Source organism: Sus scrofa, chromosome 4 (genome assembly GCF_000003025.6).
Source record: "Sus scrofa isolate TJ Tabasco breed Duroc chromosome 4, Sscrofa11.1, whole genome shotgun sequence".
Lineage (NCBI taxonomy): Eukaryota > Metazoa > Chordata > Mammalia > Artiodactyla > Suidae > Sus > Sus scrofa.
In genome coordinates, this window is record NC_010446.5 from 102,004,037 (window position 1) to 102,019,734 (window position 15,698).

At 44.1% G+C, this 15,698-nt stretch overlaps 1 protein-coding gene across 1 annotated transcript in view; it reads left to right on the plus strand.

Moving 5' to 3' along the window:
- TBX15 (T-box 15) overlaps positions 1 to 15,698 on the plus strand; it is a 113,390-nt gene that overhangs the window by 85,146 nt on the left and 12,546 nt on the right. The window contains 1 exon segment of the mRNA XM_001926903.7: positions 14,871 to 14,968. Within this exon segment, the coding sequence (XP_001926938.5) occupies positions 14,871 to 14,968 (98 nt within the window).

The window sequence follows — 15,698 nt, forward strand, 5'->3', positions numbered from 1 at the left end:
ACCAATTCTCCTGGGAAATATTTCCAGCCTCTCTTAGGTGTTTTCTGCTTTAGCAAAGAGAGGTTGTCGAGCACCACCCTTCTTGATGACCCAACATCATCACTGTTAGGAGGTTGTTATATAGTGGGACACTTAGGAATTGCTAACGTTTATAGGACTGTTTGCTCCTGTTGTTAACAGGGACTGTGGTATTTTTCTGGTTAATTCTGCTTCTATCTTGAATCTTTCCTATATAAAATCTAGAAGCTGTTATTTACTGAGAGGAAAGAGCTGAAATTGCCAGGGAAAGCAGATGTAACTAAGGTTCATCAATCAGAAAACTGCATTTTCTAGAAACCATGCTGAAATAGCAAATATGACATGTGTCTTACAAGCACATAGACTTTGCAGTAACTTTTGCTTTAGTGTTCATTTTCCTAATTTGGGGCCATTTTTTTTAAACATCTGAATAATGGAGTTTGTCAGGAGTTATCATTGCTGTTTTCTTTGCAAGAGTTTTCAGATCAACTGTCTAGGATTATACTTAGAATCATTTTGTGAACTGTAGCACATTGTATTAGAACCTAGATTATGCTAAAAATCAGTTGTGTGTAGTGATCATTTTCTTTGCAAAATGATTTATGGAAGCACTTTTTAAAATTTTCAAATTTAAAAAATTAAAATTAAAGCATAGTTGACTTACAGTGTTGTGCCAATTTCTGCTATACAGCAAAATGACTCAGTTGTATATACATTCTTTTTTAATGTTCTTTTCCATCATGGTCTATTCCAGGAGATTGGATATAGTTTCCTGTGCTATACAGTGGGACCTTGTTGTTTATCCATTCTAAATATAATAGTTTGCATCTACTAATCCCAAACCTCCAGTCTATCCCACTTCCTCCCTCCTCCTCCTTGGCAACCACAAGTCTGTTCTCTATGACTGCGAATCTGTTTCTATTTTGTGAATAAGTTCATTTGTATCACTTTTTAGATTCCACATATAAGTGATATCATATGGAATTTGTCTTTCTCTTTCTGACTTACTACACTTTGTATGATAATCTCTAGTTTCATCCATGTTGCTGCAAATGGCATCATTCCATTCTTTTTCATGGCTAAGTAGTATTCCATGTATGTATGTACCACATCTTCATTGTCCATTCATCTGTCAGTGGACATTTAGGTTGTTTCCATGCCTTGGTTGTGAATAGAGTGCTGCTATGAACATAGGCGTACGTGTATCTTTTTTTTTTTTGCTTTTTTGGGCTACACCTGTGGCATATTGATGTTCTCAGGCTAGAGGTTGAATTGGAGCTGCAGCTGCCAGCCTACGCCACGGGCACAGCAATGCCAGATCCCAAGCCACACCTGCGACCTACATCACAGGTTTCAGCAACACCGATCCTTAACCCACTGAGTGAGACCAGGTATTGAACCTGCATCCTCATGGAGACTAGTCAGGTTCTTAACCTGCTGAGCCACAAAGGGAACGCCCCCTCCCTTTTTTTTTTTTTTTTTGCATATGTCTTTTTGAATTATAGTTTTGTCTGGATATATGCCCAGAAGTGGGATTACTGGATCATATGGTAGTTCTAAATTTAGTTGTCTGAGGAACCTCCATACTGTTTTCCATAGTGGTTGTACCAATTTATATTCCCACTGATAGTGTAGGAGGGTTTTTTTTCCCCACACCCTCTCCAGCATTATGAAAGCACTTATTCTGAGACTTATATTTAATATACATTTAGATTTCTTTAAAATTTTATTTACCTCAGAATGTTTCAAGGTCACATCTATCAAGCCAAAATAAAATTCACTTAAACTTCCAGTTTGAAGATGACAGATTGAGTAATGTGTTCTAGGTCAAGCAACTAGTTAGGGGTATAGCTGCACTAGAACTCAGGCTATGGACTCCAGGCCAGATGCTTCCCTGTTAATGATTCTTTGTTTAAAATTATTACAAAAGGCCTTTTCTTCCAAAATTTAGCCAGTGAAGAAAGACGACTTACTCTTTCCATTTCAGATAGACAGTCCCCTTCTTCTCAGTTTGTTCCTATTCCATGTCCAGGTCACAACACATGCCTGTGTGCTGTTTCCTATTGCCTCCTTTTCAGGGCTCTGCCTTCGGGGCTTGTTGAGAACCCTGTTAGGTGATTGGGAGCTCAAAATAGAACCTGGCCTTTTGTAAAGAAGCCTCTAGGGTGTTTAAGATCTTTAGCTTGGGATCCATGAATGGATCCCGGGAGTTCTGTGGGTTCCCACATACTGAAAGGAAAATTGTGTGTGGATGAGCAGGTATATGTTTTTCTGGGGAGAGGTCTGCAGCTTTCTTCAAATTTTCAAAAACATCCATGACCAAAAGTTAAGAATTTCTGCTCTAGACATCACCACCAATGCTCCTCACTTTAGTTATTCAGCTGCTTTCTTTTTCTTTCCTTCTGTAGCTCTAGTGGCGTTTAGTATCTGTTTATTTTCTTCATGCCACTCCAAAAACCGCTTTATTTTTTTTCCTCTCTTTTTTCCCCCTTTGCTTTGTCCTCCCATTGGTTTCCTTGTTTTTCAGAAGCATGACTTAGAACAGAGCATTGGTATAAAGAGGCTGGATTAACCAGCATTCGAGCTTGTGGTGCTGGGAATTAGAGCCAGACTTTCATCTTGAGACTAAGACCATGTGTCTTGAGCTTTTGCCTCTGGTTGGGAAGTTATGATGACAGCTCAGTTCAAGTCCGGAGGTTCTCCTGTCTCCTTACTGGGCTAGAAGTGACCTTGACACATCATTTGGCCCTGACCAGTGTCTGCCTTAAGGCTGGTGAATGTCTTACCGCTCAGGACAGACAGTAACTTGTCTGTCCTGCCTGGTGGGCTGCTCTTCTTTGTACGAGCTCCAGGAAAGCAGAACTATGGATCTTCATTAGCCATTTCTGTGCCTGATTAATTTGCTTATTTATTTACTTCTGATTACATGGAACTTCTTCCTTACGTCCTAGTAAAACCCGCAGGCTGTTTTACGTGATATCAGTGATTATAAAAGTTATCTGTGGCTGAACCCTTATTGAGTTCCAGGCCTAGTATTTACTTACATTCTTTCTCATCTTTAAAGCAACCTGTATTTTATAAATGAGGCTCTGAGAGCTTCAATAGCTTTCCTAGTGTCACATAGAAATGCTTGAGAAAGGATGAAAACTCAAGGCATCAAAGTCTGTGCATTTGGGGCTTTATCATGCTAATTGTTTAAACTTGGCTTATTTTTTCATCAACAGATTTGGAGAATAGAGTTCTTCCCCTAAAAACCCTTCCTCTACTTAAAGATACTAGTCAAGGACCCAGAACCTTCTCTTTTCCAAATAAATCAGCCTGTATTTTCTGCCTATGTAGTAGTCTTTGCCATGACTTTGTCACTTACTTCCTATACTCCTGCACATCTGGAGTTCCCAGGAGAGGACAGGAAGTCAGGCTGAACCTCCCTGGCAGGTGAAACTATGACATGATGAGACGGATGTCCCCTGTGCATGATGGGCAAGGATGAGTTAGGAAAAGGTAGAAAACCATTTTTGTCCTCCAGAGTTCTGGGGAAGTTATAGACCAAAATCAATCGGGGGGGGGGGCAAGTACAGAAGCCCTTGTATTTTCTCTTTAAAAAGCTCAAAATTACCTCACAGCCATGCTTTAATTTTCATTGGCTGCCTGCAGAATGAGGGCAAGAATCATTAATGTCCATTTGCAGATGTGAAAGATTGATGGGTAAGGATAGAGAGGATTATTTATAAATCTTTGGGAACAAGTGGTCTGTGCCAACATCAGAATCTAGTTAGTTCATCACCTTCCAACCGGTGCCTCATCTAGTGCCCGCTTGTGCTAGCAGAGTACTTATAAATCTGTGATTTTTCCCTATGCATTTTAGACATCAAATGACTCATACAGACAAGCATGGTTTGATGACTTGCATATAAATGTACCCAAAACATACGGATTACATTTCCTTTAAAAACACATGGGCTTAAAAATTGGGGGGGGGACGTGCTTGGCCAGTGTTTTTTGGTTTTATAGAACACAAAACATTTGTGGAATACTTTGGAGTTATGGAATTTGCCAGACCGCAAACCAAAACACGTTCAGGTTTGTCGAGCTCAATCCACCCCGGAGAGATCCAGAGGCTCCAGAAGGGATGTGAGAAGAACGATGGGCAGGACCCAGCCACCCGCTGCCCCCTCTTGAGCTGCCTCTCCTGAGTCCCTCTGGGCCCGTAAGCCTGTCACTACTGTGTCCTCAGAGGGCGGCTGGGCTGACAGCAGCATCCTCTGAGTGTCGAGGAGAACTTGAGGCAGCTGTGGTGAGGACACTTAGGTCCTGTTCTTATTTGGATGAAAAGAAATAGCCCTGAGAAGTACTCCCGGCTTCCAGTCCCATGGCTTTCTCCTTCTCCCGGTGGGAACCAGGGTGACTGGTGGGATTGCTGAGTCTGGGAAAGGAAACTCACCAGGGCCTGCTTGCCTGCAGAGCGGGTACCATCTGGGCCCTCTCCATTGTGTGGTCAGCCCCAGGGGAGGAGCCTGCAGTTCTGGGGAGCCAGCTTGTTTCAGGGGCGTTCCGGCTCATTCAGCCTTGGCGCCTGCGCTGAGATCTCCAGACACCTTTATCAATAGTTTGGTCTCCATTTCATCAGGCCCCTAGGTTTTTCTTGGAATTTGAGTTTAGATGAGGACAAGCGGTGATGCTCACTGAGCCTTCTCGAAACCCTAACAGGAGTCTCAGTGAGTTCCCAGTGTCACCATCATCAGAGCGCATCACAGTTCCTCCTGCTTCTTTAGGAAGTGTCAGCCACACACTGAATGTGTGAGAGTCACCACTCTTCAGCCTCTACTTGTGGAGCTGCTATTTTTCATTTGTATGTAATTATGTCTCTGACTAGAAATCTTCATTGAAGGGTGTGTGTGTGTGTGTGTGTGTGTGTGTGTGTGTGTGTGTGTGTGTGTGTGTGTGTGTTCCTGGTCTGGAGAAGAGTAGTCGATTTCTAGTCCCTTAGGAGTGAAAGCACTGACAGATTTCGCTTCTAGGCATTATCTCTGCAACGGGAGGGAAATTGGTTATTTCCAAGTTGTTCTTCCTTCTAGATTTCTCGAATTACATGGCCAAAGTATGGTTTGGGTGGAAGGGTCAATATATGTTTACTTTCAATCAGGCACAATATCTGACATTACCCTGGGCATTTTCTCCTCTCAGGAGACAGTGTTACCTTCCTGTTCCCTGGGGAAAATAGATTCCCTCAGCTTGAGATGAATTTTTGTCTTGTGGTCTGTGTTCTTGGGCCCCACCTGCCCCCTGCTAGAATGAAGCTCCTTGAAAACAGGGCTGTACCTAGTCTTAGATTTTTTTTTTTCCTGTAGCGCCAAGTATATAGAGTAAAAATCATAGTTTGTTCATTTGATTACAAAACATGAAACAGGGTTGATGAGTGGCAGAGACGTTAAAAGACCAGGAACTGTGGAGCGAGAAAGCCTTATCCCAACTGAGGGCGATTCAGGTAGAGTGCCGGCTGGGAGCTCGTTTTGGACACAAATTAAGAAGGGAAGAAAGAGTGCATCTTAGCTTGAAAGACTAAGGGCAGTATTGATTCAAATCTGAGATGGACCGCTGCTCTAAGACACTACTTTAGCTTAACTATCGATTAGACACACATGCCATTCAGGCCATCTGAGCTGGCTCTGCACAGTGGGGGCACATTTGTGCCACCTGGCTCCCTGGAGGAGGGCACCCAGCAAGTTCCAGAGACGTCTGGAAAGAAGGCGTCTCAGAGGATGAACCCCAGCAGAGAGATACTTGGTTGAGAAAGGTCTCTCAGCAGCAAAATGAAAGGTCAGAGTACATCTTTGGTGGTGGCTGCTCTGATGGGCAGCTCTTTCCAGATGGAAGTCATGAGCTGAAGAGAAGTGGGAGTCTTCGCACTGAGCCTCCTGGTCAAGAAGCAGCCTCAGGAGGTCTTACATGCCTGGAGAGCCCACTGTGCTCAGCTGGAGGGAGCATTACTGCGCCAGAAATCTTGCACTTGAAAGGGGGCTACACAGGGGAGCAGAAGGAGAGAGGACTCTGAGGGTCTCTTAGCTCCCATCTAGAGGGTAACCCTGTCCCTGTTAGGAGGGGCTGCCAGGATTTTACAGACAGCCCGAGTAAGCTAGGGAAATTTTATATGATTCCCAGGGACTTCCTCCAAAGCAAATGCACACAATAAAGAGAAAAGGATTAAAATTATGACCTGTCTGTGGAGCGGAGGGTCTATGAACTTGTTTCAGAAGTGCTATGGAGTGTATGACTCTGGGCTCTTCTCTGTCAGCAAGCAACCTCCATCCTGTCTTTGAACTTGGGGCTTCACCTGTAACTCCCAGCTTCCATCGCATCTAAGACAGCTGCCAGGGGGACCCTTCCAGGTGACAGGGTTTCCTCCAGATGCTCCTTACTGGCCTGGGACCCCAGGAACCACTGCTGTTGGTCCCACAACAGGTCCCTGTTGGAGCAGCTCTTCTGTAGCCCAGGGAGTTGCTGCATTTTGGGGGGAGGATGTCTTTGTCTTTATGGAGTTTGCCCTTGGAGGCTTGAACCAGGACACTCCAGTTCCACAAGTTGGGGATTCTCAGAAAGGGCCGGTGGCAGGCCTTGTATTATGGGAAGGCTGGTTTATATGGGAAAATAGTTTTCGTAAGTTGCCCCTCACTGAAAAAAACAAATAGTAGGGCCCGCAGGATGAAGTGTAGGAGGTACTCTGTGTCTAAGCAAATTCTCAGAGTCTTTCCAGCAGGCAGTGCTGTTTACTGGGAATGTGGCCAGTGGCTGTCCTTCTTGGTGCCCTGTGTCCCTTTACGTGTTTCAGGGCATGGTCATCTCAAATTGAAGCCGTTCACTGCATTATGGGAATGGATGTATTTACTTGTTGGAAGAGGATACTTAACAAAACTTAACCCAAAGGAAGGAATCTCTACTGGTGGTGGGGAAAATTTGGGGAGTAAAGATTTTTTTGTGTGTGATTTCCCTCCCCCCTTAAGCATCTGCTGTCCCAAGGCCATGTTCACAGAGTGACGTATCACCTCCTTGGCACAGACAGGAACCCCTGTCAAGGTCCAACCCCTCCTCCCAAGACCCAGTGAAGACAAGTGTGCAGCCAAGAAGAGGACTGTGAGATGAGGAATTCGAGTGCCGAAAGTTGGCAGAGGGGGAAAGGAGGGAAGAGGAAAAGAGATTAGCTCCAGGCCAGTTCATCTTTGCTTAGATCCTAAAGTAACAGCTTCTCTTTGGGAGTCAAAGTGCGGGGTGGATCTCAGTGATTATCTGCTGGTGGAGTTCTCTAGTATAACCAAGTCTCTCAAATTTTACCTACACCCTTATCTGGCTATTAAGCTGGACATATGAAATTACCGTAGTTGTAGGTCCAAATGGTAAATTATTAGCAATTTCATGTAGTTCAGCCTCGTGTATTTATTCCTAGGTGTTCAAATCATAGGTATAAAATAGTAATAACCACTCCATTTAGTGGTCCAAGCTTTCTATTTTTACCTCTGAGTTGACTGATATTGGTACAGTGTTTCCCATTGTGCTAATGGTAAAACCACGTACAGTGAGGTACTAGCTTTCAGAATTTGCAAATCCAGCCAATGGCAGCATCCAGAGAATGACGTCACTGTCCTGTGATGGGCATCGCATGCCAGTCAGCAGACAGCCTGGCCCCGTCCACCTGCGACGCTCTGTCGCTCCAGAAGGCAAGCTTAGAGTCAACGAGCTGACCAGTTGCGTGCTTTCAACCAGCACGACTTTCCAAGTGTCTCCCTCACGTTCAATTTCTACGTTTTCATGTGTCCTCCCTAGAGCCACCGGCTCTACTTTTCCAGCCAATCTCACCCTGCTCTTTCCTGGCAGTCTCAGCAGCCCCTGTGGGTTTTGCATACTCTCTTGTTATCCCTGGCCTGGGTGCCTGTAGCAGATCTCTGGGAGTAATCAGTGCGGCCCTCCCTTGCAGGCATCGCCGCATCTACAGTTCCAGGTAGCTGGCTCTGTACTGGACTCCGGCAGCAGCCGCCTGCCAGACTCCTCCTCTTCATCTGGGCCATCGCAGTTTTTCATGTCCCCCGGCTTACGGTCTTTCAGCCAGCATTTAACATTTTTCTCTGCCTTGTTATTTGTTCTCTCTCCACCGTCATGAATCTTTTCCACCATTGTCCTCTTGGCCATGTGGGTTTGCCAGAGAAAGTTGGCAGTTGTTTTATTATCTATGGCTCTTGCCCAGGGATGGTGTCATCTAACAGAGTGACGTCTGTTTAATGGCTAACATATTGGAGTCTGAAATATCTGCAAGATAATGAGGCCTGGGGAGGTTTGAGGGACACGTTTCGGGTTCTTAGAGAATGAGAAATGAAATTCGCTAACATACAGGTCTGTCCACATTCAGTGCAGAGCCAGAGGCCTGACAGAGCTTTGCATTCCAGTGAAGGAAGGATGTTTTCTCTGGGAGGGATACATTAGGAGAATGGGCTTAACCTACACACACTACCGTATAGAAAACAGATAACTAACAGGGACCTACTGTGCAGTGCAGGGGGGTGTAACTCCATGTTCTCTAAGAACCTATGGGGAGAGGAAAAAATGGATATATGTATAATTGATCCACTTTCCTGTAAATATGGTGCTAATACAACATTGTAAATCAGCTGTACCCCCACAAAATTTAAAAAACTACATAATACAAAAATTACATGGAAAAAAAGAATGTTTTCTTTTGTTACAGATCACAACCTGAGCAGATGGTGGGGTTTCTTTTACTTGAGTTAGCCCAACCGTCCATGCACTTTCATTGTATTTTCTCTCCTGGATTGAAATATTTTGTCTTTAATCAACATGTGTGTATTAAGTAACGATTGGGAGGGAGTGGTATTATTATCTCCATTTTATAGGTGGGGATACTTAGGCGTGAAAAGGTTACAGAACGTGGCAAGGTTGCACCAGAAAGCAGCAGGGTTGCAATGGGAACCCAGGCCGTCTGGCTCTGGACCTCATGCTCTTAACTGCTGTGCTAAGCTGCCTCTTGTATGCTTTAGTGTTACCGAGTTAAAATTAGACTCTTCCAGTCAAATGCAAGGGAACTTGATATTTTGGTCAGTCCTGCTTTGTGTTATCTAGGATTATTATTGCACTTCTTGAGACAGTGAGCACTCCTTATGAACCACCATTGCGACCTCTTCAGACTCCAGGTGGGGACAGGGTCCTCGAGGTGGGACCCATTGGGTAAGAAACAGTTTTAACTCAGCTCCAGTCAGTTGTCCATTGGACACCTGTTCTTCCAAACCCTTGTAAAAAACCCCAGTGACAGCCAGTTCATCATGTAGATATATGTACTGTACCATCTAAAGCCAAGTTTGGAATGATGGCTTTTTTTTTTTTTTTTTTTTTTTTTTGCCAATTTGCAGACCTCCATTAAGAATATCCCAGGACAACAAAATACCCCAAGAAATCTAAATGTAGGTGCTGATTCCAGATCCAGTAAAGGAGAAGGATATGAGGAAGGTTTGATCTCACCTCAGTGGTCCAAGGACAGTCTAATAAAAAGGATTAGAAAGTGGACATGTGGTAGTTAGACTTGAAAGAACAGTATATTCTGGTTTTGTGTCTTTTCAAATTCAGGAACAGGAGGAGGAAGGAAAGGAGTTCAGAGGCACAGGATAGCCCATGAGATAAAATCCAAAGACCTAACATGGACTAAATATCCATGTTGTCCATCCCCAGCCCCCTCATCTTGCACCTTGAGCTCCAGTTACCCTGAACTATTTTCAGTTCCCAGAACACGGCCTCTCTTCCATACTCCCAAGTCTTTGTGTATAGTGTTAACTCTACTAAGAAAGCTCTTTCGCCCCTTGTCTGGGTGGAACACTACTGACTGCTCTGTAATATTAAGCTTAAATAATTGGCCCTCGATGAAATCCTCCTTGAGCTTTCCAGGTGTATTCGGTACTCTTGCTCAGGGCCCTGTGGCATCTTCTGCACATCTCCAGTGTAGCATCTATCACACAAATCAGAAATGAGCCATTTACCTGTTGTTAGCTTTTTGTTGAGCAGGACTCTCCTATGGGGTAAAGACCTTCCTTCCTTTTTACCTTTATATCTCCTGAACCCAGCATGTAACTGTTTTCCTGGTCAGATAACCCCTTTATGACTTCAAGACCTCATCTCAGTAGACTTCCCTTATTAGCCTGTGACTATCTTCTATTGAGAAATGATCAGTGGCCCTTTATCAATCCTGAGCATACGTTCCCATTGTTACCAGTATCACCAGCAAATAGCATGGGGAAGAGTCAAGTGTCAGAACTACAGAGAAAATAAATGAAGAAAAAAAAAAACAAACATAAAAAACAACTCACTATCTCAACACAAAAAGTAGAAACTGCATATTGAATGTAGCTGTAATTGTTATAATTGTTAAATTTTTGCTGAACTTCAAAGGGATGGTCCTGCTTTTTTTTTTTTTTTTTTTTTGGATGAGAAGGTAGGAAGAATATTTCTTTTGACTTTGGCTACTTTTCCAAGTCAGTAGTTCTCCAGGCATCATCAGTTTGCAAAAGAGCTCTTTGGCCTGCATTCTCTCCTTCCTTTTCTCCCTCTTCTTCGGCACATTCTATTGGTTTGGCCAGTGAGCAGACTGAAACATCTAAAGAGAAGAGGCTTGGAAGTCAGAGAGGTGATTACAGCCAAGAAATGAACAAAGGGGGGTTAGAGATGGACCCTGTTGTCACTGGAGCCAACACGAAAAGTAAGCAAGAGGGGGGCCACTTGCCAGTTTGATCATCTCTGATTGGAGACTTCAAAGATGACATCAGGGCCCTGGTGTCCCCCAGACCCAGAGAGACCCACCATGTGGGACATGTTAATGACATAGAGTCATCTGAGACGGCTTTTTTTTAAAAAAAATCTGTAAGACAACGAGTTTACTTTTAAGAACCCTGAGATAAAGTTTTACAAAGCAAGGGTGTAATGATGATGAATAAGTAAACAGTGTGTTGCTGAGTATAAACTAAATAGACACCCAAGTGGCTGAGGATGTGAGTGGGTAGTTGGCAAGGATTCTTGTAGGAGAAGATGAGGGGAGGAATGGCTGGCGTCTGCTAGGGGGACTCAGACTCCACTGGAGGTCGGGAATTCCGTGACCGGAATAGAAGAAACCAAAAGAAAATTGAAACTGAGTCCAGAAAGGCACCAAAAGCTATGTGGCGTAGAAGGAATTCCCAAGTCTCCAATACTGGAGGGTGCTTTCTGTCTTCAGAGACTTGATTTGATATCAAGTTGTTCCTCTAAGTTGTAGGCTTAGAAAAATGAATGCTGGTTAAAGCTCAGAAAATAGTCATGAAAATAGGATGAATGTTCATTCCTTTACCTATTAATTTAATGCACAGTAATTGAAGTCCTGCCATGTCATAGGCATTGTGCTAAGTGCTGGGATATAGAAAACCATGGTGGAGAGTGAATGAGCTAATACGTAGCTTGCCACGGCACATCACCAAATCCTGATGAATGGAATTAGTCGTTTTGAACAGTTAGATCTCTCCAGTGAAGCTTAATGGAGTTGGAGGACAAATAAGATGTGGCATATGGTAAGCACATAGGATTAATTTTTTAAAAAGAGGTAGACTCTGAATATATACATAGATTCAGTAAGGTCTAGGGTAAACCTATGAGAGACAGATCTACAGCAGATTAGTAAAGTGTGGTTGGGAATGTGCACTTAGCCATTAGGTTTTGGTAGTCATTACCCCTCCCCCTCCCAACACGCGCTCAACTTTACCACCAAAAAGACCCTTGTTGTGACAGACACCGGGCCTGGATGCACCACGGTTGTGTTCGTATGTAGCGTGTCATACATTACAGTCTTCACAGCTGAGAAGGGTCTTCCTGATGAGGATGTGGAAAATATCTGGCCCGCTTACCATTTACCCATTGGTAATGGGACCAGAGGGTAAAAGTTACATCAGAGATTTCAGCCCAAGATCAGAAAGAACTTTCCTTTTTTCTCCCCATTAAAAAAAAATCTCCGTGTTTTGTTTTTTCCTTTTTTAATTATAGTTGATTTACAGTGTTTCTTCAATTTCTGGTGTACAACAAAGTGACCCAATCACACGCCGTTCCCTGGGCTGTACAGTAGGGCCCCATCTCTCTTTATTTTGAACGCATGTTGCATTTACAGAAAATTTCCAGAAATGATACAGAGAGTTTCCATATCTCCTCACTTGACTTCTCAGGTTTACCATCTTTCATAGCCATTGTGCAGGTGTCAGAACCAGAGAATCACCACTGGTGCGGGACTCTTAGCTAAACACTTTTTCTGATTTTCTACTGGGTTTTCCACTATTGTTTTCATACTGTCCCAGAGTCCCTCTCTGTAACCAAAGGTCATTTCTCCTTCTTCCCTTCCTCCTTCTCCTCCTCCTGTGGGTGGAACAGTTCCTCACCTTCCGTAGCTTTGATACTTTGGCAGGGTGACTTTGTTGAATGTTCCTTAATGTGCGTTCATCAGATGTCTTTTCATGATTGGGCTGAGGTTATGCTGTGTGGGCAGGCCCCACACAAAGGTGATTTCCTTCTCAGAGCATCTAGAAACAACTTTCTAACAGATCTGTCCCAAAACTACATATTTTCCTTGGGAAATGCTCAAGCAGAGGCTGGATAACCTTCTATCCAAGACGGCATCATAGGAAGTAAAAGTAGATGACACCCAACATCCTTTCCAGCTTTTGAATCTATAATTGATTCTACACTGAGTATTTCAGTTGGATTTCGGATGTGGATACATGGATAGGTGGTCACTATCATTATATATAGTTGACTACTTAAATAAAATTGTTGCTATCTTTGCCATCGTCTTTTTGCCCGTTATGGAAATAAAATCAAAGTTCATTTTCTATTCCTTTCGTAAATGTGACATTGGCAGTCTACCAGTATATTTATGCTATGTCACAGTCTATCACTTTATGAAATGAGAAGGGACTGTTCTTTGACCTTGAGTTAATATTTTGTCCCCATCATTGGTACACGTTCCCAGGAAGAATGGAATAGGAAGTGGAACAATAGAGACCTTGCTCTGTGCAGTGAGCCTCTCGGGCCATTAAAGGGAATCCTAAGATGTTCTGGTGAGCCCCCAACATTCCAAAACAAGGCAGTAAGATCTAAGCCTGGCCTGTCTATTTTTTTATATTCATCAAGGCTCTGCCTGGCTTTATCTGCCTATCCCCTTTTTATTCTGAACTCCCTAATGGCCTGGACTCTTTCTCTTCACAAATAGTTTCATGTACTGTATGCAGCATTAATGCAGGGTGACTATGTGGAGATGTCTTCTATTCCTACTTTTAACAGATTAACAGCTAATAAACACCATGCGACACCCTCTCCTCTCCACCTCTTCTAAAAATACAGAGTTAGATTTGCCAGCATTGGTGTATTTAAAGCCTCCAAGATTCCAGGGAAGACTTTAGAAAGTTAATTGTGCAAGTAAGGCTGGTTCAGAGAGGAAAATTTCCAACACAAAGAGCCAATCAGTGTATCAGCAGCTCATCAGGGAAGAACCTCAAGGGATCTTACAGTCATTTATAAGGAAAGGATATTTGTTCTCACTTGAAATAGAGCCTCGCACTTTCTTCTCGCTGTGCCACACTGACAAGAACGTTGGGGACATCTTACCTAGTAGCACAAGCAGCCCAAGCTCCATCTCAAGAGGGAAGGCGTGTCTTTTCCAGGCAAGGACACCATGTTACCTTCCGGTGACTGCTGTAGAAGGATGTCTGCCACCTGCTCTTCCCTACCCTCCTTCTCCTGCCTTCCTCAGAGTCCCCGAGCTTCCCGTCCTCCACTCAGCTGGAAGTGAAGCCCTTAGTTTGAAAGAAAAGTCAGTAATCAGAAGCTGTGTTCAGAGTTTTAAACAAAGCACCCATCAGTGATCTGTTCTGAGGATATGGAATATCAGCAAGAACGTGTCTAAGATAATCCAGATTACCTGGATAATTATGTTAAAACAATGTCCATCAGCACATTGTGCGTGTGTATGATAGAGAGAATTTATTGAAGGATAAATTGGGCAGTGTGCACATAGTTCTATTACTAGAATTTCCAGAATCAGTGAAACAGACGTCTTAGAGTAATGCTCTTGTACAATATTGGATGTTTCCTTGAGTCCCAATTATATGACTCTCAAAGACCAGCTCGACTGTAAGATACAGACAAATATTCGCGGAAATGTATTAGTCTTTTTGTTTGAGGTCTATCTTCTGGGACCAAACGGTCTGTGTGCCTCCAGGTAGGTATTTCTCGTTGCAGCAGAAACTCCAGTGTATTTGATTGCTTACCTCTCCCTCTGTCTCTATTGCCCTGCCTGTCTCCCCTTATTTAAGAAGCCTTTAAAGGCACAGCAATGTGACAGTTTCACTGATGCCACATACCCGGTGGTGGAGTTGACTCTGGGACAGGCTGTGTCAAGGCCCCGTGGTAATGCTGATGACATTGCCCTGTGCTAGAGAAACCATCAGTGCTACTCTCTTCTCCACTCTATTCCTATCAGCTGCGACCTTGACCTTTAACACGTAACATGTGCATGTTTTTTTCATGCAGGCCACACCTTCTTTGAAGAAAGGGCAGTGTGCAATGCCGCCATAGCTATGACTTGCTTGCAAGTAATCTGAATTGGGTTAATTTCTCCTTTCTCCGGCCTCCCTGTACCCTGTGTTCTTCCAGACTATTTCTCCTTGGTGGTGATTTGTCTCAGTGCCTATGCATATACCACTTCAGACAGACCATCTCAGGAATTTTTTTGAAAAGTCGGCGTGTTTCTTGGGGTTATTTACAACTTCCTTTGCTGGCTTTTCCTTCTGTAGAACCGGACTGGAAGCCATCATGGAGACGTATGCCTTCTGGAGACCCCCGGTGCGCACGCTCACCTTTGAAGATTTCACCACCATGCAAAAGCAGCAAGGTAAAGCCCCGGGCAGGGCCTCTGCTCAGAGCGAGTGCGGGGGAGGGGGTGGGAGCTGAACTGAATATAGCACCCCGGCCCCAAGCCAAGCCACGAGTTCCACCGACTTTCCTGGAACGGGGAGTACTAGGTAGCTCTAGAAATAACCTAAGCATCGCCGCTCGTGCTAGCGAGCCAGTGCCAGCGCCAGAGTGGCGTTTCACCTGGCACCCGCTCTTCTCTCTCCCTCCCCCAAAGCAAGGCTACCTTCATGATTATGGTGGGGGTGAAATTATTATCTCTATCATGAAGCACTCACATGGCCCTTGCAATTTGAAGAGATCGTCACAAGAATTTCATCTTATTGCTCATGGCAGCCTTAGCAGTTTTTTTATTCTCGTTTTGTAGATGAGAAGCAACTTAGCTCCTGACACTGGGAATAAATGGCTCGGGTCTGACAGTGTGAAGGGGGCTGCTGCAAGCCCCTCTGAATCTTAGAACTCGTGTCCTCTCTTTTGCTAACATGGAGCCACAGCCATCTCTTGTGGATGGGCAGGGTGGACTTTTTCCTCCCACTGCTTTGTGCTTTTCATCCAATTTCTAATCGCCCTTCTCTTGCAGCTCAGATAGGGAAGGCTGTGGCCGTATGTGCAGATGGCCCATGGGCAGATTTCAACTCTTTTCTCAAGTCCAGCCGCTGGCTCTCCCAGGCACAGCATCCATTTACCTGAATACCCAACAGACTGCTTGT